This window comes from Diadema antillarum, unplaced genomic scaffold (genome assembly GCF_040938485.1).
Source record: "Diadema antillarum isolate AM-2024a unplaced genomic scaffold, OU_Dant_1.0 seq00000082_RagTag, whole genome shotgun sequence".
In the NCBI taxonomy this organism is placed as follows: domain Eukaryota; kingdom Metazoa; phylum Echinodermata; class Echinoidea; order Diadematoida; family Diadematidae; genus Diadema; species Diadema antillarum.
In genome coordinates this window covers 1,292,291-1,318,471 of record NW_027271175.1, presented here as the reverse complement: position 1 = coordinate 1,318,471, position 26,181 = coordinate 1,292,291, and the positions used below count along the sequence as shown (strand labels likewise).

Below are 26,181 nucleotides of genomic sequence, written 5' to 3'. Positions count from 1 at the left end.
TAACTGTCTTATCCTGAACTGCTGATGCCAAATGCAAACAAAGAGATATGAAAAACACATACTAGTTACAAATTACCAGACATGTGCAGAATATTTGCAATCCACTCCAAAAAGTCTCACTTATCTTGTTAGCTCATACAATGGTGGCAAGCAAGCAAGCCGAGAACATGACATTTCCTTGCTGATTGGCCAGACTTGCATGTAAGAATTGCACGGAAATGGGTGGTGCGCCTTCGCCTCGAATTTTGGTAAACGAAAAACGATCAGAAAATTTCTTGAATTGCAAATGTTATGCTGAATACTCTGCATTTCAGACGACTTCTGGAAATTGGGTTTGTGAAGGAACAGAGATATCCAATAAAACTTGGACATTGTTTCAGAAGGTCACTGTGTGTGCACCAGTCAAAGTTAATTAGTAAATAACATTCCCCCGCAACGCCTGAATGACATGCTGTTGTTGTTTTGTTATTCTATTTTATCTGTGCTCTCTTTGCTTTGTTTAGCTTTGTTTTTTTATGCCAAGTCATCCTGCATCATGGCAGACTAGTAATTCCCTCCCTATTGTCTCGACATTTTCACAGTTGCTCTACCCCATTGTTGACGTAATTACTCTCTTGGGAGGAAACGGCAACTTACCAAGGTTCCTTGATTCTCTGCACAGCAGGAAACCCCCATTAGAATTTATTCTTCTCTTTTTTTCCCTTTTTGGGGGGGGGGGGGGGAATGTTTGAAGAAAAGGTTAAAACTGCAAAATAAGGAGATCTATACCAAAAGCAGTTGTCACAATCTACACCTTGCATCTGTGTGAAAATACAGAGATAATGCATGATAAGCTGATCAAAAACCCCTAAAACAAACAGTAACATAATGACACCCCATCAGCTCCACCCGAAAATACTTGAAGAAGTGAAAAGCAAATCCATCTTTATCACAGTGTGTGATGATGACTCGCACACTGCCCCTGATCTTGACTGAAAGAGATGTAATGAATTTACTGCAAACGATAACGAACACAGCGTTCAATTGAGCCACTGATGAATCAACACACCTTCGTAAATACACAGTATAGTCTGTACTCCAAACAAACTTTATGGTCAGCGTACCAAAAAAAAAAGACAAAAAAAAGGACAAAATGAGAAAGATCCCAGCACACTTCATTATTTTTTCCCTCACTCACTGTGCTACCCACTTCTGGAGTGAGGATTCACCCCCTCCTTCTGAACCGGTGTTGAACCATCAAACCACCACCCAAATCTCCAATCTGAACTCCTATTATCTTTCGTGGGTAAAGTGAATCACGGGCGGGAGCCACCAAAGAGACAGGTGGATGACACAACAAATTTACTCCCCGAATGTCACAATCTCAAAACGGGTGTCATCGCAAGTGACTCCGTCCATCCGCCTCCCGATCGCGAAATCACCGGGACAGACGGGGCTCGATTCTTTCTGACAGCGCTGGAAATGAGACCCATGAGCGTCCGCAGCATCCGCGCTGGCGGGCATGTTGTGTCTCCGAGGCATGACGCATGCAAAGGAGCATGACAGGGCACTTTTGGAATTTGACATCCATGACATTCACTGCATGTTTCACACATGCATTACATACGATCTAGGGAGGAGCTGTTTTCATGTCCTATTGACCCCGGGGGATTTCAAATATAAAAAAAAGAAAGACAAGAAAAAACGAAAAAAAAAAAAATCACTGAACATTAAAGTTAAGGTATTCTTGATTTTTTTTTTCTCATTTTTTTCTCTCAAACAAGGCTGTTGTCAACTTTTGCAATGAAGCATACATGGTCCCAGCATGGCCCCCTCCGATCTGAGAAAAAAAAATCTTTTTCTTATGATTATTTCATATTCTGTGCTTACATAAGACATGCCGTAGCTCTTTTAAAGATCTTTGAGTAAGGTGTAAATTATGAGTCATGTAAACTAGGTAGGGCAACAATAGGTTAGCATTTGTTCTCTCTTCAAACAGGTTTTCTTGTACGAAATACCATCAAAATTGCATTTCATCATAACACTTCTCTCTGTGCACTCTGCAGACACAGGAAAAAATGTTGTTTTGTGTTTTACTACCACCTTTGTGGAAAACAAAAAAGATCTAACTATATATTCAAGATAGATCATTCACACCGCAGGATAGTAACTGCAAAAACTCTGCAGCACAGGTTTTAAGTTACCACATGCATTAAGCCTTTGCATTTTAGTACTCACTTATTATATCTCAATTATTTTAATCACTTTTTTTTTTTCAGATTTCAACTGAGCAGTGCTACGTTTGTTCAATACAATGTAATGCATCTTTCCAATCATTCTGCATTCACTCTACACTCTCCTTCTTTACAAAACTCACATCTAACTTGGATGTTACCAGCATTTACTACTTACAAAGCAAAGAATGCATTATCTACAGCATTTCAAATGTCTCAATACTCCCTAGCAGTTGAAGAAATTACATCACATAAGTTACTATGTTCCTCGGTAATACAAAGAACAATGCAACAGGACCAAAACATACACATATAGAGAGACACACACACACACACACACACACAATTATACCTAACACAAAACTGCCATGTGCTGCTAACAAGCACTTTTTGGCGAAAACGCTTCTTACTTTCACATTGTAGACAAAAAAAATAGAAAAAACAATCCACCAAAAAACAAAAACAACATTCCACATTACAAAGCAGCAAAAGCTCATGTGTTATTTATGCTGGGAACCTTTCCGTGTCTAAATCACAATGACAGTTGTCACGCTAATCTTGCCTGCCAAATTCATGACCATGTCAAAGTCCTTTTACTGAGACCTGGCTGAAATCTGATGACTCAACTAGGGATGGCAATCTACATGACTCTGTCAAAAAAAAAAAAGGGCAGTACATTACCTGGGTAAACTTTCCACTCATGATTTTCAATGCTCTGCTGTCTTGTAATGCCAACAGACAAAAGCGCAGAGAGTTGAAGCCACATATATGGGTGACAATCGAACAAGCTGATTGGGCAGGTGTGTAAGCCCCAAGTGTGAGGCTTGACACGAGTTACAACTTCAACTTGTGCAATTGCTCCAACAGCATTACTTGAGACTTCTGCACACACACAAACAAAACCCCAACAATCTTTCCACAAAGCACTTACATGAGCAATGAACATTCTCGACATATGATAGGGGATATGCAAGAAAGGCTAAGAAATGCACCCAGCTTTCTGAGTTATTTACCAACAGATATTATCACCTTGGACCTGATAAGTAGCTTGGCATCAGAAGAGACATTATGCACCATCTCAAAAGTGCCAAAATGGCATCATATGTAAGGCGTACAAGCAGCAAAAAGAGTCCTACAGATTATTTTGTTTGCACGAAATGTAGCAGCAGAAGGTTGCTATTCCAAGTAACTGTTACCTAAACTCTACCATGACCATCACTCACCCCCTCCCCCCCCCCCCTCCCAACCCCATTCAATGAACATGTTAACCTGAAAATCCCTCAATCCTACCTGGAATCATGCTCTACTTGTTTCACCCCTAACTGAGATGCGTGCTGCCTGCATCTGCTGGTGTCAACACAATCAAGGCTTTGGCACGGGGCGTCGTCACCTGCCATTTCATGTTCCACGACCTGCCGCATCTACTTAGCCGAGATCGGCTCCCCCCTGTCCTCTTCTTTGGCAGAGGGTCAATGCAAACAACTTTCGTGTCCAACATTCTGCTCATGTCATGCAGTGGACATTAGAGCAAATGATGTTGCGTGCAACAACGGGCCATGTCATGAACTGAATACCTGATACCACTTTGGTCTTTCATTTAATAACACTCACATATATTTGATACCCCCTCCCCCCCCCCCCCCCCCTCCCCAAAAAAAAAGAGCCCAGATCAAAAAGAATAAAAATCGCAGAAAAATCTTTGTTTTCACTTGCCTAAAATTCTTTGAACAACGAGGGTTATTTTCATAGAACACAGCATTAAGCCAAAGCACATGTGGAATATGCCTCTATTATTTCAACTCCACTGGACCACAAGGAGAATTACTTCTCTTCAATTTCATGCCACACAAAATGACTGGATATGCCATAATGCTCACAAGAGCAGTACTGGCTTCAAATTATACCAAAATAACATCTGTCAGCCTTTCCATGATGTTTAGAGACTTTAAGCATGGCGATAGTTTGAAAAAATATCAGGTTGCGCTGGCTGTTTTGCTGGCAGTAATCTTTGCGAAGACGTGAAAACATGCTGAGATCAGTGAGTTCTTACTGTCTTGTACTCCCACAGTGAGGGGAAAAATGAGAGATAGAGAGAGAAGAACAAGCAGTTGTTCACTGGAGGAGCAAAAGAAGAAGAGGTTGGGGGGAAGGGGTAGAAACCTCAGTCAATCTTCTGTCCTTCGCACAAAATGCACACACATCCCGTCCCTCCTTTTGATTATTAGGACACTCTTCTTCAGCTCTCTCCAAGATGCTTCATGGGCTGAGATGTGAGCTGGGGGGAATGGGACGTCTCCCGGGGAGGATTAATCATGTTCTGGCACTGCGCTCCGTCTCCGCCAGGCACTCTCGCACCAAGGCCTTGGCGTGTGTGATCCCTTCCATCAAAAGAGAATAGGGAGGAGAAACATGGAAAAATACACATATTATGTCATCATTCGGTGTTCACGATCAGTCATTAACATAGGATTGATCAACAACACAATAATGCTATGCCAAATTTCTTGTCTTTTTTCTTTTAGTTACTGGCTTGTGCAGCAGAGCAGCCATAATATGAAAAGCTAGTCTTCTTTCCTGGATTTATTTTGTTATGGGTTGTTGATTTTTTTTTGATTTTTTTTTTTTCGGTATTGTGGGGGGGGGGGGGGGGTCTCCTTCAGAAGTGTGCAGGGGACATGGCTAAAGTATATGATTGCATAGTCTGGCTGTAAAACGGCAAACTCCTAACACAAACATACATGTATTGATGCATTATTTTAAATCTTTTACATTGACGCACCAGTGAAATCTAATGCTCAAATCATACACATTTATACCATCTCAAAGAGGACTGTCATTGGAGAGAGGAAATAAGAATCAAATTTGCTGCCAAGTCTGTCCTAGGACCAAGAAGTAAATGTTTTCACACAGCATGCAAATCTTCCTGTTTATATTCACATGATATTGCTTCTGTGCTCTGCCGCAAAGTTTATGAACACTTGCTCGTTTAAACCTGACACTCACTAACTTTCTATTGACAATCAGAAAGTCAGGAACAAGACTTTATGGAAGGACTCACGAGAATTTCAACTAAATTTTCCACTCCACATATGGATCACATTTAAGGGGAAAAACAAAACAAGAAAGGTGTAGAGGGGTCAGGGAGGTATCAAACCTCTTCTCAGTCTCTCGGTGGCCGTCCGGCTCCCTGCGTACGTCGGTCGGATGTCCCTGCCCATGTCTTCGATGACCGCCAGTAGCTCGGCGTATTTGCTCTGTGGCGCCGACGGCCTCTGTTGCTGAAGTTGCTGTATCACTGCCGCGGCATTCAGTCCTTCCCAAACAAAACAAAAGAAAACATCAGTGTGCCTTTAGTCAAAGTTTTACTGGATAAGACATGAGAATAATTATGACTGTACTGTATTATACGGTCATCTGAAATAAAATCTGATTCTGCAAATTTTATATTGAGATGTGAATACACAGTGTAGGGGTGATAGGAGCACACCATTTATGTGCAGTAATATATCAAGTTTGAGGAAGGGGGGGGGGGTGGGGGACGGCTGACAAACAAAACTGCATGAAAATAGAACAATGTGCAGTGCTGTCAATCAAATAGCTATGCACACAGCACTGTATGCAGAATAATTGCTTTGCGGCTAGTAATCAGCATTTCTCATCAAAACAGAAGTGGGCCAAATACACCAAATATGTCCAAACCCAAGATGGGCTAACGTGCCTGTTCTCATGTTAAAATGTTGTTTTATCTTCTCTTTTTTTTAAACGCTGGCCTAGTTTCTGTTATGATGGGTTGGAACATACATACACTGTAAATGGTTCTTAGCCACATGTTGGTTCTAGATACCTAGATACCTTTCAAGGAGGCCAGAACATTACCAGTTCTCAGCAGTGTGTGGATTCCCCACCTCAAGTGAGCTCAACCTGTACCTGTTCTTAGATACATACACATTGTGTGTACACCGGTTCTGAGTCATCCAGTGAAGAGCTACATACAGTATGTATGATCCACAAACAAGCATACATGTACATAAATGTATGAGATCAGGCACATGAAGTGCAGTCCACACTGAATTATGAATGCATTCTTTCACAACAGATACAATTTGCGGTACAAATCAAATGCTAAGCTCTGGCTGCTGTTCACTATGTCAATATTATGCTTTGAACTAATTTTCGAAAATGCCAACACTGATATCTATGTACTCAAGATATCAATTTTCTTTATTCCTGTAAAGTTCTGATATTTAGGGTATTGTACTGAAATGTATAATCATCCCTTTCAATGAAAATATACACTGTACAAAAACTTACTGTGACTATTTGCCACTACTGAATACTGGTACCATTTAAAAGATTGACATATTTTGCTTTTAATAAATTACGTATTAAATACCAAGCAGTTTGTGATTTATATCAAACTTCATCTGATGTCTACAAGTTTTCCTTTCGTGCATGCACTATAAAAGCATGGAACCAAAATGGCTCTACAGTGTATCTACTATTTCCCAAAAGGACCCTCCTAAGTTTTCAAAACATGCTCTTTTTGAGGACCCTTCCTTCTCATCCTTTTTTCTGAAAGTCCACTCTCTACGCAACCTCCAGTTAAAACTCGACAGGAGATGTTTGGGAGGTCCATCAAAGATCCAAGAAATTAATATTACATACTATTCACTTAGCACACAAATGTGAATTCCACACAATGGTTACCAGTTGAATATTTTCACAAAGTTCATTTGGCTGTACAGTAAGTTTTGAAAGGCTAGCCCATTCCTTTGATCTAAATCATCAGCCATGCCTCCTGGGTATTAAAAAAATGTTCCTTGCCTACACAATACTTCACATTTTTAAAGCAACAATCAAAACCTGTGACTTTCAAAGAAGTAAAATTACTCTGAGCATCTCTTCTTTGATAACTTCTTTTTTCTCACCCCCCCCCCCCCCCCAAAAAAAAAAAAAAAATGTTGCTGCAGCGACTGGTGTACATGCCTTCGCTATATTGCATTGTTCTTCTAATGGGTCTAGTACAACTTGGCCTGATTGAAAGTTTGATGGCACAACCCCATAACGTGTTGAGTGGCTATAATAACATTCCTTGAACCAAGTTTCATCTGGATGGCTAAATTGTTTGACTTGACCATTGACCACATGGCCACAATCTTTCCCTACAGAATCATTAGTTGTGCATACACTGGATATACCAAATCTAATTAACATTGAATCATTCCCAAAGTATGGAGAGAGAGAACAAAGGTGTAATTTCAGATTTAATAATGCAATTTTAGCATTTTATCATGACCTTTCACCCCATGACCCAAAACTTCGAGAGTGAATCATTGTCAGGCAATTCATGTACATTGTACAAGGTACTGTAAATGTATTGAGAATTGATGCAGATACCTTGTGTCATGGACAAAAAAGTGAAAAGTTAGCATTTGCACATGATCTTTGGCCTTTGACCCTATGGCTCAAAACCTTGAATACCTCAAATGGTTCTTGCATTACATTGTCTACGAAACTGATCATGGACGCAAGAACGGAGTGATGGACAACCAAAAACATAATGCTCCTGGCAACACTTTGTGGCAGAGGATTAAAACTCTAGAAACAACCTTCTGATCAAGTATACCTTTGGAAGTTTTTCAAGTGGTATCTTTTGTGTAAGCCTGTAATATCTATCGCTGTACTACGTGGTATACACCTCATTTTACAAGAGTACAATGTATCCCTTCAAAGACTCCCGGGACTTGTTTGTGAGTGGTTGAATCGAGCTAGTACGTGCCACATTGAATTATTACCAAATCTCAAGAGAAAAATGAGCAAGTTCCGAACTTGGAGACGATATAAAATGCTTTTAGTGTTATGAGAGGCAATAACTTTTTGCCAAGTTGTTAATTTTGCGAATCATCAGTCAACTTGCAAAATTTGCTATTAAATAATGAAAAAAAAAAACCCTGCACAGTATAACTGCGTAGACAGTAATATCCATTTACAATTTACAAAAAAAAAAAAGCCTTCACGAAGACTTGAGTTTGCATCACACATAAGACGTGCCAGTCAACTCATAAAACTTTTCACAGCAAAGAGAGTGCTGCAACCTCAATTAGACATCAAAACTAATGAATGGTACAGTATGTCCCCCCAAAAAATTACAATCGGCTTTTTGCATTGATAACTCCCAACATGATTAAACTGTCTAAATGCTACATCAGGGTCTTATAAGACAACATCTTAGCTCTATTTTGCAGAAAACCTCATTCAATTTGGTTATGGGGTCATAGAGAAATGTGGATTATTGTAAAGCATGTCATGGGTCTGATTCTTCCAAGTTTAACACAATCGACAGAACTTGAAGGGAAGGGATTCCTGACATGTTCTACAAAACTTCTCATTTCTCTTTGACCACTGAAACAAATCAAATGGGGTTTTCTGTAGGATGTGGGCAATGAGTTATAGTTTCATACCCTGAAATTGTATTTGGATTGATTCACTAGTTCTAAAGTTATCATTGCGGAGGGTCCCACTGTAATTTTTTTGGGGGGACATACGGTATATTGCCAAGGCCGCATCTGTGAATTCAAGCAAGCTCCACTAGTGTCTGCTTCTGAAGTACTATGTACATGTACTCCTCTTGACACATGCTTTTGATACTAAATGCAGCGTCTCACCAAACAGATGTGAAGACATGCTGAAAAATGTGAACACATGCATCATTTCCAGGCAGTCTTTTCATTTTCAACTTTGATCTTTTTCAAACTACAGACGCTCTATCGAAAGGCACCACTGAACAATCTTGCTTGTGCACAAAATGCCATTACATCAATGTTCTTGTATTTGTTGAATTGTGTTTCTTTCTGAGTAGTGATAGCAAAAATTTCCATGTGTTGGCACATAACATCTTATGAATAAATTAACATGAATTCCTAGACTTGCTAAAATCCTTTCACTGACTGCACCTCACTCTTGCCAACGCCCGCGATGACGGCAAGCTGTACGTTTACATGGCAACCAAACACACAAAGGAAGTCAAGTGTCATGCCAACGGAAATTCTCTTGTCTACGCAAGAATGAAAGCGTGATTCACATTGGCGTATGGAGTTCAATCAATAAATCCATCCAAATTAACAATAACAAAATAAAATTGTATACACTTCCAACGCTGTGTCAGTATCACAGCATCACTGATGCACCACCTCATGACTAAGGCATTTGTCTGTGAGAACATTGAATGTTTCGTAGACACAGGAAATCCCATTTGTACCCGATGGGAGGTTGCATTCTGAAGAACGAGGTTGACGACATTGTCTGGAGTGTGCAGGAGAACAGGAAATTCATCATTGCGAGACAATTCTGAATCACACTTTTTTTTTTTTCCTGTACCTGACTCGTCTTGTATAATGTTCTTTAAATCGAATGTCTTCGTTGGAAAATGGGCTGTGTGTGTTCAGTGATACATCAAATACATGCTTCTATATAATCAAAGCATACTGTGTCTGATACTGTAAGAGGAGGATTGTTCACGTGCATTTCAATTTCTCAAATTTCGCGAGAGCCAAGATTTGCAAAATTTCCATAAAATGCATGTCAAAGTTTTTGTCTTCACTAAATGCACTGAATGCCAGTGACAATATGTAAAAATTTCATGCCCCAAAAAGGCTGTCGGCCCCAATTTGCAAAAATGTCATGCTGCAAAAATCTACCTGCTTTACGGTATGTTTGTGTTTAGGTCCTTAACTACACAGAGTAATGGCATAAATGATTTAACATCTTGACATTTAAAGTGAATTCATTAATAAACATAATTTCTTTGTTGAAGCACCCTAAATTGTCACCCTAAATTTAGAATCTCACAATACATTGCAGAGTGTATAATTGCAACCTCTAAACAGCTACAAGGCTGATTTGCCTTCAGGTTGAGAGGATAGAGTTTCATATGAAAGAATAAGATGGGTTATGAAAAATCTCACTTAAAATGTGTATGCTTCACACAGTAATTCTGAGCCATGTACAAATTGTATCTCTAGCATGCAAGCTGTACAATAAAGTTGAATGTAATTCAATCAAAAAAAAAATATAACAGACTATACATACAAGATAACCGAATTAAACAACAGAACTGCAGAGTAATGAGACAAATTAGCTGAATTACTAGTCATAAACTACAATGTTAATATTGCTTTACATGAAACTGCTTGAGAGCAACGAAAAGGAGCTCGGCCCACTTCAACGAGCAGGTGCATCTTCACTGTGTACAGTTGATGTATGCATCAGGATGGGAGAATACCACCCTTTGTCAATACTCTTCAAATTCAATGCGGAGCGGAGCAAAATGGCTTTCAAGATGCTCACATGCAGAGATAAGTGATATGAACACACTGAGTGACGCTGTTAGAATGCAAATCGCATCGAGCGTACTTCATGCACGGTGTTATGTGCCAAATGCTACAGTACATTGTACCAATGGAAACGAAAGAAAGAAAGAAATGATAAAAATCAGATGGGAGCAAAAGGCTATGTGAATGTGTGGATTTTCAATGCATTGTACAAAGGTGAAAATGTTTTTGGGAATTTTGCAGACTTTAAAAAAAATGATAATGATATAATGGTGTCAAACAGAAATTACTGATAACAATCAATGACCAACACAGTGAATGTATAGCTGCTTGAGTCCATTTTGAGTGTCTACTTGGGAGCGTTTATTTATTGCGTTTCAAAAGAATTTGAGAGTAGTTTTTTTTTTTGAAATGTGAACTTGAGCTAAATGTGCATGCCTTGGAAACATTTACAACTAGTTTTAACTGCCGATAATCAGCTTTTACAGCTGCAATGTAATGCAGTACAAACTCGTTCCTCACTAGAATTACTGTACAGAAATGCTACATTAGTATTAAACATTTTCCCTGAGAGTCCTTAACAATCATTTGGAGACATTTTCAATCTCCTTTCTTCCCAACCTGAGTTATAATGCCATATTCCAATCACTACTTAGTGATAATCTTAATATAGTGCAGATAAATCACCACTGGTAAAATACATTGAAATGATGAGGCACTGGGCAGAATTAAACCATCAGTCTTTGTACAAAGTACATTTGTACTCCCCCAGTTCAAATAAGAATTCCAGTAAAATTCTTCAAAACTTTGCCTTTTGACATTTTATCATATGAACTCTCCATGACTCGACTGGAAAATACCATGAGTAACATGCTTCTTTTTGCCTTTCCCCCAAATGAAAATTATACTGTAGAGTAAATGCGAGTCATTAAATTTTTCAGGATAAGATTTGGTCGGAAATCTTGAAAACTTCAGGTCAAGCAATTTGTGTAATCTTCTTCTAAGAGATGTGAAAATCATATCAAATTACCTTCCTTCATATGGGAGAATATATCTACAGCATACATACGGTAATGTACTTGCTATAGTTTTGTGTGATGAAAAAGAAAGGCGTTAGAAGAAAAGGAGTTAAAAATTGAAATAGAAAGTGATAGCTCCTATTACTTCCATTTGATTTCTAACACCTTTCCTTCAAGAGCCTATTATAATACTAAAAGGTGTATGTATTCAAACTTTTTGAATGTTCAAAATAGAATACTGGTACATGTACCAGTCACCCCTCCTTTTTTAGCATACACTATTTAGAATTGGAAGAGACAGTCTGGCCTTTACCATTGTTGTGACAAACGGTGAACACTGTAAAAATATGATAACTAAAACTGTATAAATAATACTGCAATACCAATTCATGGGAATACGGATCATTTTTTCCTTACTGACAACTAGTAACTAATACCCAATACATCGTAAAAATCAACAAATCAATTACTTACCATTCTTTTATATTCTATGGATACAACTCAAACATTCACGTACATTTTCAATGTAATTCTCAATGAAAATGTAATTTGACTTTAAAGTGTAATATCTGTCATTCTGGAGGTATATTAGTGTAAAAAATGACTGTTCCACATGCCTAGACGTAGTTTAAAACAAAATAAAATAGGTGGCAAGTTTCAACATAACAATTTATTTTTCACCCCATGACACCCATCTCATGGAATTGCCCTAGGGTAATTTTGCAGGGGAAATAGACAAATTATATATGTACATACATGTACTTGAAGTTTCAACAGTAACACACCATACCTGTACATATAAATGAGCATAATATTATATCCACAGAATCAGAAAGTGATACTGTCTTTGAAATAATGGTATTTGAGTGATACTGGGCTCAAAACATTGGAATTTTCACATGATAGCAAGCACACACATGCATAAATGTGAGAAGACATCTTCCATGTTACAATAAAAAGAAAGGTGGAACTCTATGTTATGATGTTCTGGTACTTTTTAGTGTTGTTGTTGTTGTTGTTGTTTTTTACAGAAGTCATGCATGTGTGCTCTCTTGCTGGTTTAAAAACAAAATGGTATCAGTAGTTTGGGATTCAGTAGGCTAATAGTAAAAGAAGCATTCTGTTTTGGAAGTCTTAAATTTATACTATGATACCGGTACGCCCATGTGACAGTAAATTGTATCTTACATATTCGTCCATGCATGGCATACATTTATGAAGTATAAAGTGTATGCTGCAATGAGAACTGTACACAATACAGTCTGATATGAAAGATGTTGATGGGTGAATATATAGCTTTATGGAATAACAATACACAGTTGAAGTGTGAGATGAAGACCTACAGTTGTTCCAAGTACGAGAATGAGAAAGACTGTTATAACATAAGCAACACAAAGATGAGTGATTAATCTCAAGTGAAACTTATAAAAAACAAACCAAAATAAGTGAAAGAATCACATTTCAAGTGCATAAAATAATCACAAGATGGAGCAGTAGAAACTTGTTGAAAGTAAATGCATTTGATGCGAACGCAAGAAAATCTAATTACTTGCAAGTCCTTGCATAAAACAGAGATTCAATAATTCAACATAAATGTAATTGCTGGTGAACAGAAAGTTTTGGCAGTATTTGTGACCAATTTTGCAAAGATACCTTAAAACAAATTTAACGACATAACTATTTTTTTTTTTTTAACAATGTTTTGGGGGCAGAAAGTGGACATCAGCATGAATGTGGTGAATACAACTTTTGTACACTTATTGTACTGTACAGTGTACTGTGTTCCCCTAGGCCATGGTATAAGGAGTGAAAAATGTCGGTCCTCAATTCAAGTTTAATCCTCAATACAAGTTTCTACTGACAGGAGGAGTGAGAGCGGTGAAAGCAAAGCAAGCAAGACATAAATACCTCTCTTGGCGGGTGCATGCACAAGAGTCCTACCTCCTGCATGTACAGACTGCTGGCCGGCCGGAGCGTGGGGCTTCACCATCAAGTTTGTGGGCATCTCCTGGGAGGACAGCATCCCAGGAGGCAGGCCGGCTGATCCCCCTCCCCCTCCTCCCCCTCCGCCTCCCGCCATGTGCATGGTCTGGCCGCTCATTGAGGTCATCATGCGGCTGCCTCCCGCGGCCGCCGCGTTCATGGGCGTGGCCATCTTCGGTGAGGACGAGTAGGTGGACGACGGCGTGGACGGGCCGGGGACGCTGGGCACGACGAGGATGACCGGCTTCTTGTCGAGCTCGGTCATGAAATGCTGCTGTTGCTGCTGCTGCTGCTGATGGTGGTGGTGGTGGCGCTGTAAGTCAAGAAGCTCCAGCTGATCCTGGGGCGGATAGAGTGAGAAAGGATAATGATGATACATATCTCTCTCCCTCTCTCTCTCTCGTACTCTGTTTTCGCTGCCTCTAGAGGGGTGCAACCTTTTTTTTTTCTATCTATTTAGGGTGATCCCTGCTCGTTGTGGTCCCTGGGCGGACAGACCGGGGCCTCTCTGGAGTCGACTCGGCAACTTAATTTCGGCTAAAATTAGTCCCAGAGATCCCTGTACGCCGTGCAGCACGAAAGCGGGGGCCCACTTTTTGTCTCCGGCAAAAGATGCACATACGACTAGACGTGAGAGAACTTGAGAACAGCCTGCATCTCTCCCCGACACACACGGAATGGAAAGCTTCTCTCTGATACACTGAAAATGTGGTTGAGTGAGTCACAGGTAACACTCTGCATGTCAATCAAGACCTAGGAATATTATCAAGCAGGTTTTTTTTTCCCCCCTCCCTTCCTTTCCCGTTCAAATGCAAAAGAAAACCTTTTCTACTTCAGGATGTCCATATTATACACCCATTATGCCCTTTTTTATCCCCCTGCCCTTTTCTCTCTCCTACATACCTCATTTGTGAATACAGAAGTGGTGGTCTCCTTTCGCTATTTCCTTTACAAACAGCATAATGTTCCTTTGCAAGTAGGGGAGGGGAAAAAAAAAAGAAAAAAGGGTAATATATATATCTGGGAATGGTTCAAAATTTGCACAGTTCTGTAAACATGATCTTTCACACCTCTGATATTGCCGGAGCACTCTGACTGTTAGCACAACACAAAAGTGCAGCTCTCGGCAGCATCTCAAATGGAAGCAACCGGGAGAAAACAAGAAAAAAGGTCTAAAATGGCTGTCACAATACACCCTCTCTCCCCTTATTCTATCGTACATCACTCCCATGCTGAATTCTGTGCCACAACGGTGTATCCTGAGTGGTAATGCATGAATCCGAGACAAAGAGACTATACATTCCTTTCACATTCAGATCATGTTTCGCAACTGGGGGGCATTTCATGAAGCATTTTTGTCCGACAACTTGTCGGACAAATTTGCTCTCAGCTAATCAGATGCAAGGATTTCAGTAGCTTTTAACATTTTGTCAGACGAAATATCTGACAAAACGCTTCATGAAACGCCCCCCTGATTGATACCTGTTTGAGAAGGGCTCTCTATTCTGCCAGACATCAATCTTCAGATATAAATTTGAAAAAAAAAAAAATCCTATCCAAACCTGTGCACATTACATGGGCAGATAGTAAATGGTATGATGGAATATTCATTTTTTTCAGTTTTTGTGAAATCTAGAGCAGATTGCACAGAAGTATTGCCCTCTATTGTACAGAACGAATTGTACATGTATACATGTACACTTCATATCAAGAGTAGCGTACTGTAAAAGTGGATATTTTCGCGTGAGTAATTTTTTGTGCTCGGCCGGGTAAAAATAATATTGCTTGTTTTTAATTCTGCGCAATCAAGACATTAACTACTGGAACATATATGGCATGCAAAAATATTCGCATGCTTTTGTTTTCGCGCTAGCTTCTGGTTGCATAAAATGAGTGAAAATGTCCACCTTTACAGGACAAAAGTGCATAAATGCCTGTCTTCTCCAATAGTTTATTTGTTTGTTTGTTTGTTTGTTTTTACATTAAAAAAGACATTCAGAAAGTCTTTTTGGCACAATTTGAAATCTGGTACAAGCATGCACAAGACAACATTAACAAAGAAAGTACATAATCAATCAAAACATCTATTTTGACACACACAAAGCTGTCATAGACACTGCATCATCAACTGATCAACTGAATTGTGTTACAGTTAATTCTCTAATGGCATTAAAAACAATGACTGAATTCTCATGATCCAATATCAAGAAAATACAACTGAGAGTAGTTTCTGTAATGCTGGTGAAATGCCTTCGATTAAAAAAGTTTGTTGACTGGTTGAGTCAACAGGCCTGCCCCTGCATACCGATTTTCTAGATCGCAAGCTTTTGTCACTCACACATTTTTGAAGATACTGTATTTCCTTCAAATGTTGTTCTTTTTTATCTACCTAGAGATGATGCACAATAGTGCGCATTCCAAGTGATAACAGAATACATTGTAACAACAAAGTCCTTTAATGCATTTTTTTTTTAAGCCACTTGTTTTAATGGTGAAATCAGTCCTGTTTCTGTACTGCTAGATATTGTACAAGTCCGAATCATACGACAACTTGTACATTGTAAGTACAGCTGTACAAGTGTACATGATACTACCAAGACACATACACACTGGTACAATACATAAAATGTACAGTTGTATTTCTACCCCGGTGTACATTATATCTATAGATGATGACTGGCGGGGGAGGGAACATACCGAATGTTCCACCCGAAGGGTTTGAAATGCTATTGAGGGAGGTTATAAGTCCTGAGACGAAGTCGAGGGACTTATAGCCTCCCGAAATAGCATTTCAAACCCTGAGGGTGGAACGTTTGGTACATGTTCCCGACAACAAAAGTCATCATGATCTGTTATATTATATGGGTTAGTCAAATACGTCAAATATGTCAACGTCAACCACCAGCACAACGCACTCGATCGCTCGCGCAGAGCCAAATTCACTGTGCGCGCGGGTCCTTCTGTCATTTGTTACGTGAAAATGTTTTCCGATGGGAGAACATTACAAAAATGTTCTCCCATGGGCAAACATAACCAATGTTCCTCCATCACGTGATTGTGTTTAGCCAATCACTAACCGGTATTTGACTAACCCATTTAATATTGCACAATACATGTATACCCAAGGGGTCTGTATCCTTTCTGCACCATTTACAATGTTTTTATTATGGGTAAGATGCAAATATCTATCATCTAAAAGGCTTCCTCCCTACCACTTTAATTAATTTGTTTAAAACGGGAAAGTAAAGCCAACTGCTTCATTTTGTGTGCAGTTGACTTACAATGTAAAGCATTTGAATAAAGTTAAACAAAGAGAATGCACAAGTTTCATTAGAAACTGGATGCAGATAAAACTAGAAATGTCGCTATGGCGACTGGTATGCCTCCGCCATAATGCATGATTCTCCTAATAGGTCTAGATAGTCCATGTGGACAATGTGTGATTACATTTTCACAAAACTGGCAAAATATTGAAATGACAAGTTTGTCAGAAATGTGTTGAATGTTCACCTTCCTTGAACTTGGTTTAATTGGATGAATAGGAGAGCATGTCTTTGGGGATTTAAGGACTTTAACTTGACTTTGACCCATTCATACATTTATGCATTGAGTAATTTTCATGGTACCGGTATGGAGAAAAAGTGCAATTTCTGTACTGAATAGTAAATTGTTACCATGTTCATCTGGCCTTAGACCCTAAAATTCATAAGATAATCACTTTCAGGTAGAACATGCATAGATATGCAGTAGGTTTCACGATAAATTGAGCCACTTCCGAGATATGGAGGAAAAAGTTAGTTCAGCACTTTCACTTGATCTTTGACCTTTTGACCTTTGAGGCAATAAAAAAAGAAAAAGAAAAAAAAAACTCTCCAGAGAATTTCTATTAGGTTACACATGCATACACCAAGTGTAAAAAAAAAAAATACTAATCCTGCTGGCATTGCATGAACATGAGGGAAATAGTAAAATTTTGAAGTGTTGCACTTGACCTTTGACCCCTCACCTTTGACCCCATGAACCCTACATTCTCTAGATAATCACTGCCAGTCAGTACATGTATATATACTATGTTCCATGAAGATACCTTGAACAATTTTCCAATTTACAGAGAAAAAAAAGAAGTTTTAATACTTTTACTCGACCTTTTGACCTTTAACCTTTGACCTCATGACCCAAACTTTCACCAGAGAATCTAAATTGGGTAATACATGTATACACTAAGTTTCAAGAAAATATCTTCAGGCATTGCATAGATATGGTGGAAATAGTGAAATTTTATGTATTTGACCTTGACCTTTTGACCTTTGACCTTGATCACGTGCACCCAAAAGTTGATAGGCACAACTTCACCCCCTAATACACATACATGCCAAGTTTCATCAGGATACCTCAACAGCTTTTGATAGTTACCTTGTCCACAAAATTCATTACGGACGGACGGAAAGACGGACGGACGGACGGACGGACGGACGGACGGACGGAAGGACGGACGGACGGACGGACAACCCGAAAACATAATGCCTCCGGCACCACTTCGTGGCGGAGGCATAAAAATATTATGGCATTTTGACATTTCACATATAATTTGCTTCACAGAACAAGGACATTGGCTGCAACCATCCATGCAAATTATGAGATGATGCCGCTGCCTCATAAATCTGTCATCCCCCTGCATGCAAATCTTTATTTATTCATCTATTTATTTTTTATTAAATGAAATCAATAAGACCATCCTCTATTCTCTGCACTGATTTATTGTGCAGTGTTTCCCAACCTGGTACTGATGAATTTAAATGGGGTACCTGGTATGGGTTGTAGAAACTGGACTGATCTCTACAACATAATTATTACAATATTTCTGATACATAATATGCAAAATTTCTACAGCTATTTGTAGGCGAGTGCTATGAGGGACACTGTTCATGTACTGTACATGTATTGGCACCATCACCAATTTGATGCAACCATTTGTCTCTGTACCATACAATATGTGAAACTTTGAAAAGCCACTACTTGCTTAATAATTGATGTTTAAGGTTTTGTCAGTAAAAAATTGTTGGTTACAATATTGCAATAATTATTAGATTTATTAATCCTTTATATTTTGTTGGTGTAGTTACATTTGAGTTTTACTACTTTCAAACATAATTGAATACTGATTGTAGTCATTGTGTCTGTCATGTACAATATGTTCTGTAAAACTTTCAATTCCTAGCTGCCATCGGTAAAATTCATGTGTAAGCCCTGGACCTGGGTCTTTCAATCCAATTCTTTATTGCTTCAATTTGTAATCATTTTGTGCTTTATTGAATATCAATACATGATTTATGTATAGTATCAGCCTCTTTACAAATTAGTGCAATATTAGTGCATTGAGCATTTGTATGGAATGTGGTAAAATACTGACCATTACAAATATAATTTTTATTTTCTTATAATCTTCAACATTTGCATTTCCCGACTTTATAATTTGTCATTTCTTTCAATTGTAAATTTCATGTACGAATTTATCTAAAATCAGCATCTGGGAATCGTCAAGCAATGCTTTCTACATGTACATACATGTATATGTAGATTCCTCATATTTCACATCACTTTAATTCTCTTATTTGTTGTATTTGACAATTCACTCATTCAATTTCATGTCATGTTTGATTTATTTGTTAAAAAATGGAATATGAAACAATAGAAACAAACAAACAAACACTAATTCAATGTAAGTCAATAACACCATGAAATGCATAATGCATTCAATTTAAGGATGCTGTTTCATTATACTTATAATTTACACATGTACATAAATTAATTTGTACAACTATACCAACAATTGCAAGTAGAAAAAACAAAAACAAAAACAAAAACAAAAACAAAAAACATCAATGAACACATTCCCAGCTAGGCGATCCTTCCAAGCACCTAGTACATGTACAATGTATGTTGTACCTACACTTGTACATGTAATAAACCTTGTTGTAGCTACTGTCCCCAATGGTGATAGACATGCAACAGCCAATAACCTTCAAGCATTTTAGTTAATTGCTGTATGACCGACGTTTTTACACTTTGTTGTTTACTTGAAACATACAATTGTATACTGTATGAAACAGACATAGAGGCCTAGAGGTGCCATTTTTTACATCCCCTAATATCCCTGAGATGTACAATACCTAATTATTAATAATCATGAAGATACTAAGTAGTATTGACCGATATACAATGTTCAATGTACTTAGTCTGGTTATGTATACAATGTATACTCTATATATTCATTGTGACATGTACAGTATGTATGACAAGCCAACAACCTCCCTGAGCACATGTGTAGAGTATGGTACTGATATCAAAAACCTACGGTCCCTAAAATTGCACCTGTCACTAACATACAAATTGTACATTTATTATGTACAATTTGTACCACAGTGAAGAGGGAGCTCACTGCACACACTCCGTATCTTTCAAACACACAACAGCATCCATCTGCTACCCATGCCATTGTTCTGCTGAGTGGAGAATAACACAAGACTGTACAACATGCACCTCAATCAGTTTCTAACCCATTCATTAAAAAAGCACAGTCACATTTGCTTAGATGACACTTGGGTTGATGCTCTCACTATAAATCACATTACTTTCCTTGACTGCTGACTGACTGTTGCTTTTTGTGTTTTGATTAAAGCTGTTCCAACTAGACACTGGTGCAATGCACAATGAGAGTTTGTACGGCCCCTTTCTACAAGACTGTACGAGTACATGATCAAATCTGACAGCTGGTCTGAAAGAACTAACACTACATTGTATGCACAAGAGTACTAGATGCTATGATTGCACTCAGGGGCTGCTGGGGGGGGGGGGGGGGACCTGCAAGCATAGAAGACACATAATTTTTATCCTTTCTTTCCAATAATATTGAATGTAAGACCTTGCATAGAAATTGAATACAGCATGCATGATGACATAAAAAGTATCAATACTTCCCTTTCTTCTGCTTTTTCCTCTTCCTTAGTTATACACTTTCTTTAATATTTCTATTTGTAATTTGCTTTACTGCAATTGTATGTTCTGGTTCTTGTTTTTCACTGTATTGCTTGTCATTGTTTAAATATCATGCACTTACTGATAAATATCATGCACTTACTGTACATTGTGCCTCTGCTCTTTTCTTACAATTATCTGAAGCAAACAGAGTAGCTGCAGTCTAAGAGAATACATTTTTGTATACATGCCATCATGAACCATCATGAATGAAATCAAGACTTACTATGGGTAGTATTACTAGTAGCCAAAAACTTGCACCAAAATCATCCTTATACCAGCCCGACCAGGCACCGTGCGAATACTGCGACTGGGCTGTGTATCCTAATACCTGCTTTTTCGGCAAGCACTTTAAAGAATGTCTTCTTCTCCTTTTTGTTTCTCTTCATTTTCTGATTCTCTCTTCCTCTCTTTCTCCCTCTCGATCTCCCCCCCCCCCCCATAATCATGAGATAAATTTCCAAATAACACAGTCTTTAAATGCAGCATTTGTAATACCTACATCATGTACAGTGTATTATTCCAGTAATAGAGGGCAGCATTTCATTTTGATTTCCCTACACATTGATTGCCAAGTGTAATGCACCATGACAGCACCAGCATATTGACACACTGTACAGTGAATGATCACAATCTTACTGAACAGTGTTGTACTGAAAGGACAGTATACACTGTACTCATGAACAATGATATGCACAATTTGTGGTCGGTTTATGTATACAAGGTACATGTACATCATGATTTCCTTCATACACCTGGATACCATTTGCATCAACAAGCCTGTCAATTCACCAGAATAATTTTCAATATTAGAGTAGGCCTACATACAGTGAATACAAAAATTGAGACATTGTACTTGGAATCTAGTTTTTATGTTACTAGTATTTACCAAGTCATTTGGAGACCATTCTGGCCATCAGGAGCAACCTTTTTTTCTTGAGAAGTAATGGAATGCGTAGATTATACATTGTAATGTAATATGTATGTGGTATAAGGCCTGCAAAATGGTATGTACAATCGTACATGTAGGCCTACTGTACATACCGACAGATGTCAGGCAAGAGTTTATTGTGCACTTTTTGAATATTACACACATCAGAGCAATATAACTAGTCATTGAAGGTTTTATTTTTTTCAAACAAAGACATCGCATACACAACAAATAACAGTTGATTTTAAACCATGGAAGCTTTGAACCAAGAAATGTTTCTGTTTCCTTCTATTTTTTTTAATTTTATTTCTCCAAGCTGCCTTTTCCCCCCAGAAAACAGAGAAAAGGAAAGATGAGTCACATAGAAATGTAGAAACCATGAATATTTCAAAACAGAACAAATTCTGAGTTTTCAAAAAACTCCCAAAAGCTTGCATATCTTCAATCATGCTTACAAAATATCTCACATAAAAATATAGAAACACATGAATATTTCAAAACAGAACAAATTCTGAATTTTCATAAAACTCCCAAAAACTTGCATATCTTCAATCATGCTTGCAAAATATCTCACACGAGTTTCAAAATTTGAAGGGAATTTACTTCCTAATTCAACCAAATTTCCAGAACATTTAAATTCAATATTTAAAGCCTTACAATCATGGCGAGTGGTTTGTGCGGCACGGAGAAAAACGCAACACGCTGCCCCCCCCCCCCCCCCCCATTCTGTATCAAATGTCGCGACAATAGCGCTGGCTCAATGGGTCAGCGAACACACACTGCGGCTCAAAATCACATGACCCAAAATGGCTGTCCGAGCCACGCGAGCTCCCGACTGGAAGCACACTCACAGTGCGCATGCGCATGATGAGAGGCCAAAAGAACCACACATCTTCTGGCCTCTCTCCTCCAATCACCGCAGCTCGTGGTCACAATGTTTGTGTATGATGCGTTGTACACACATGGGTCTCAGTGGCAACATTGTCCCACACGTTTATGGATACTTATAGCATGGCAGTCTGGCATTGCAGACACAAATTTCGTTCGGAGGAGGAGCTTACAAAATAACGTACCATTAGGGGTTAGGATCGTCCGACTTTGGAGAAGTACAGATATGGTAAATATCAAGAACTTTTCAGGCTTGCACAAACCCTACACTTGATATTACATGTATACTACATTACTAGGTTTTCTCGAGCTATTGATACATACTTGATTATATGTTGAATCTTGATCTTGATCTTGATGGTATACGTTGATCAGCCCTGGTAGAGCAACACTCAACTTTGGTTCATAGGTCATGGTGGGAGGGACATTACTCAAAGTGTTTTAATAATGTATCTTTGAATAAATTTGGATCAGCAATATTTCATTTCTTGTGGTAAAGCATTCCAGTATCTAGCGGTTCTTGGGAAGAATGAATGTAGATGGAGATCAGTTCTGGAAGTAGGGAGCTTAATCTGAAGAGGTTTTCAACTCCTGGTCCTTCTAAGTGGTTGTTCAGGGTTGAATCCTCATACTGTATCAGTGATTTGATTGTAAAGATGGGTCACAAATAAGAATATTTGATGCAACATCAAAGTTGGAAAATTTTCAGTTGATTTAAAGTACAGATTGTAAAAAAATAACTAGAAATGTCGCTATGGCGACTGGTATGCCTCCGCCATAATGCATGATTCTCCTAAGAGGTCTAGATGGTACATGTGGACAATGTGTGATTACATTTTCACAAAATTGGCAAAATATTACAATGACAAGTTTGTCACAAAGGTGTTGAATGTTCACCTTCCTTGACCTAGGTTTAATTGGATGAATAGGAGAGCATGTATTTGGGATTTAAGGATTTTAACTTGACTTTGACCCATTCATACATTCATGCATTGAGTAATTTTCAAGGTATGGAGAAAAAGTGCAATTTTCTGTATTGAATAGAAAATTGTTACCATTTTCATCTGGCCTTTGACCCTAAAATTCATAAGATAATCACTGTCAGGCAGAAGATGCATAAATATGTAGTACGTTTCAAGATAACTTAAGCCACTTCCGAGATATGGAGGAAAAAATTAGTCCAGCACTTTCACTTGATCTTTGACCCTTTGACCTTTGAGGCAAAAACAAAAGAAAAAAAAAAACTTTCCAGAGAATCTCTTTTAGGTTATACATGCATACACCAAGTGTAAAAAAAAAAAATAATAATAATCCTGCTGGCATTGCATAAACATGAGGGAAATAGTAAAATTTTGAGGTGTTGCCCTAGACCTTTAACCCCTGACCTTTGACCCCATAAACCCTGAATTCTCTAGATAATCACTGCCAGTCAGTACATGTATATATGTTATGTTCCATGAAGATACCTTGAAAAATTTCCACAGTACAGACAAAAAAAGGTAAAGTTTTCATATTTTTACTTGACCTTTTGACCTTTGACCTCATGACCCAAACTTTCACCAGAGAATCTTAATTGGGTAATATATGTATACACTCAGTTTCAAGAAAATATCTTCAGGCATTGCATAGATATGGTGGAAATAGTGAAATCTTATGTATTTGACCTTAACCTTTTGACCTTTGACCTCGAGCATGTGCACCTTAAAGTTGATAGGCACAACTTCACCCCCTAATACACATACAAGCCAAGTTTCATTAGGATACCTCAAAAGGTTTTTATAGTTACCCTGTACACAAAATTCATTATGGACGGACGGAAGGACGGACGGAAGGACGGACGGAAGGATGGACGGACGGACGGAAGGACGGACAACCCGAAAACATAATGCCTCCGGCACCACTTCGTGGCGGAGGCATAAAAAAAAAACTATACAGCATAAACCGACAAATTGTTATATCGGTCCCCTCTCCTTCTGCGTGTGCATCTCCACTATGTGTAAAGTCTATGGAGGTTGAAAGAAGTCCCCGGCTATCACGGCTATGACGAAATGAATGGCGGTGAAAGGAGTGGGGACCTATTTCGCGATAATGCCCATAAACCAGAGGAACAAAAAAGAGGTGCGATATTTCAACAATATAATTTACATTCACATTTTCAAACTCGATGTGCTCTACTTTGCCCACATAAGGGATCTAAATAATTGACAGCATGACTTGTTTTGAATCGGGCTAATTTGTAGACTCTGCATCCATTTCCCTGTATTGCAAAATTTAATTTTGCAATAGGGAAATGAATGCAGAGTCTACAAATTAGCCCGATTCAATAGGCGTATGCGTGCAGTAAATTAGGTATACACTAGCCTGACCAGACCGCTGTGCGAAGCACAGCAGTCTGACATACTGTATCCATACTAGTGTTTAAACGTTGTAAACGACCGTCGCTATTGACGGCAAAATCACATAAAATGTCTTTTATTTTGTTTGATCTAACATAAAGATAATTTTTACTACTCATCTACATCGTATTCTGCTGATGGTGGAGTTGAATTTGGTGTTTCATTGGTATCCAGACCTTTCCATATTGTTGAATTTTGCAGAGTAGATTGTGCGGTGGCATCTTTTTCTTCGAGAGCTTCACAAAATCAATGAACTACCACGCATGCGCAACCGGAAGTGGTAGCGTTTTACGTACGCCCGTGCGCCCTTGCGTTTTGTGTGTTACGCGAAGCACTCGTATCCACGCGTGCTGCTCCGGCAATGGTTTGACATTTGCATGTGTCACTTCCGCTCTCCGACTAGCTCATTAATATTGCCGACTAGCTCCTGAATATTTTATTGCCGACTCGCTACGTTGTAGTATACGAGAATGACTGCCATTCAAATAACACGCAGAAGATGAGGAGTGAGCAATACGGACGCTTAGTTACAGACCTGATTTTAGTCAAGGATTTCGGTGAGTTTTTGACGTAGTTAAAAAAAAAATCGCATACCGATTATTGAATGAATATCATAGATTATGGGGATTCCTTATATCTTAGTTTTCTACAATTAAAAAAGATATTCATGAAGGAAACGTACACCCACCGCTGAAAATAACATCTAGGCTACTAATGTTAGAGGGTTGACGTGCAGCCGCTGTCGCGAAGCGACGGCTGCGTGTAGTTAGGTATACACTTCACTTGTCTTGATAATGAATTTGTGCTACAAACAGACTGAGAAAATCATATATTTAAATCATGCTTTGCATGTGCGTGGTGTGTAATAAAAAACATAATTTTTATTTAATATGAAGTAATACTGCTAGACTCTCTAGTCATTCCTAATTCAGACCTGCACTGCTGCAGCGCGCTGCCAGTCAGTGAAGCCTGAAGGTGCTTTCCAATCCCCAACGTAGGATCACCCCTCAGTTGCCCCGTACGTGGATTTACAAAGACCGTGGTGATGAATGAAGTTACAATATTGTGTAGCATCGGCCCATTCATTATTGTTCCAGTAGGGAAATCATAAGCAATTTTCTTTGCATAGGCAGGGGTTAAATTATTTCTGACAATGGACAAAAGAGACAAAGAATGTGTCACATCCTTACCAGTTTGAAGTGGCTTGCCCTCTTCTCCGTTGACGCTTTCCGCCGTTTGTAATCCCTAAATAACCAGAAAGGTTCTGATGCTACGACAATACGATTCCACAGCTCGTGCTCTCAGTGTAAGCGCTAGCTAGACTAGGCTCGATGCTCGCAGACCAAAAACGTATGAGAATAACGCGTGTATGGTACGCCGAGTGTA

At 38.7% G+C, this 26,181-nt stretch overlaps 1 protein-coding gene across 1 annotated transcript; it reads right to left on the bottom strand.

Moving 5' to 3' along the window:
- Positions 1-4,202: 4,202 nt before the first annotated feature.
- LOC139726242 (uncharacterized) lies at positions 4,203-26,084 on the bottom strand. The gene is made up of 4 exons (XM_071637308.1): positions 25,986-26,084; positions 13,471-13,885; positions 5,368-5,526; positions 4,203-4,591 (listed from the first exon to the last, which is right to left on the bottom strand). The coding sequence occupies exons 2-4, from the start codon at positions 13,808-13,810 to the stop codon at positions 4,524-4,526; spliced, it is 567 nt and encodes a 188-aa protein (XP_071493409.1). The 5' UTR covers positions 13,811-13,885; positions 25,986-26,084; the 3' UTR covers positions 4,203-4,523.
- Between the last annotated feature and the right edge of the window lie 97 nt (positions 26,085-26,181).

Bases quoted from the DNA above. Each gene is read 5' to 3' on its own strand.
- LOC139726242 (XM_071637308.1), bottom strand. From the start codon at position 13,810: ATGACCGAGCTCGACAAGAAGCCGGTCATCCTCGTCGTGCCCAGCGTC. The intron at 5,527-13,470 runs GTATTTATGTCT...TTGTTTGGGAAG, and splicing joins GCATGCACCCGCCAAGAGAG to GACTGAATGCCGCGGCAGTG. The intron at 4,592-5,367 runs GTTTGATACCTC...TTTTGATGGAAG, and splicing joins CACCGAGAGACTGAGAAGAG to GGATCACACACGCCAAGGCC.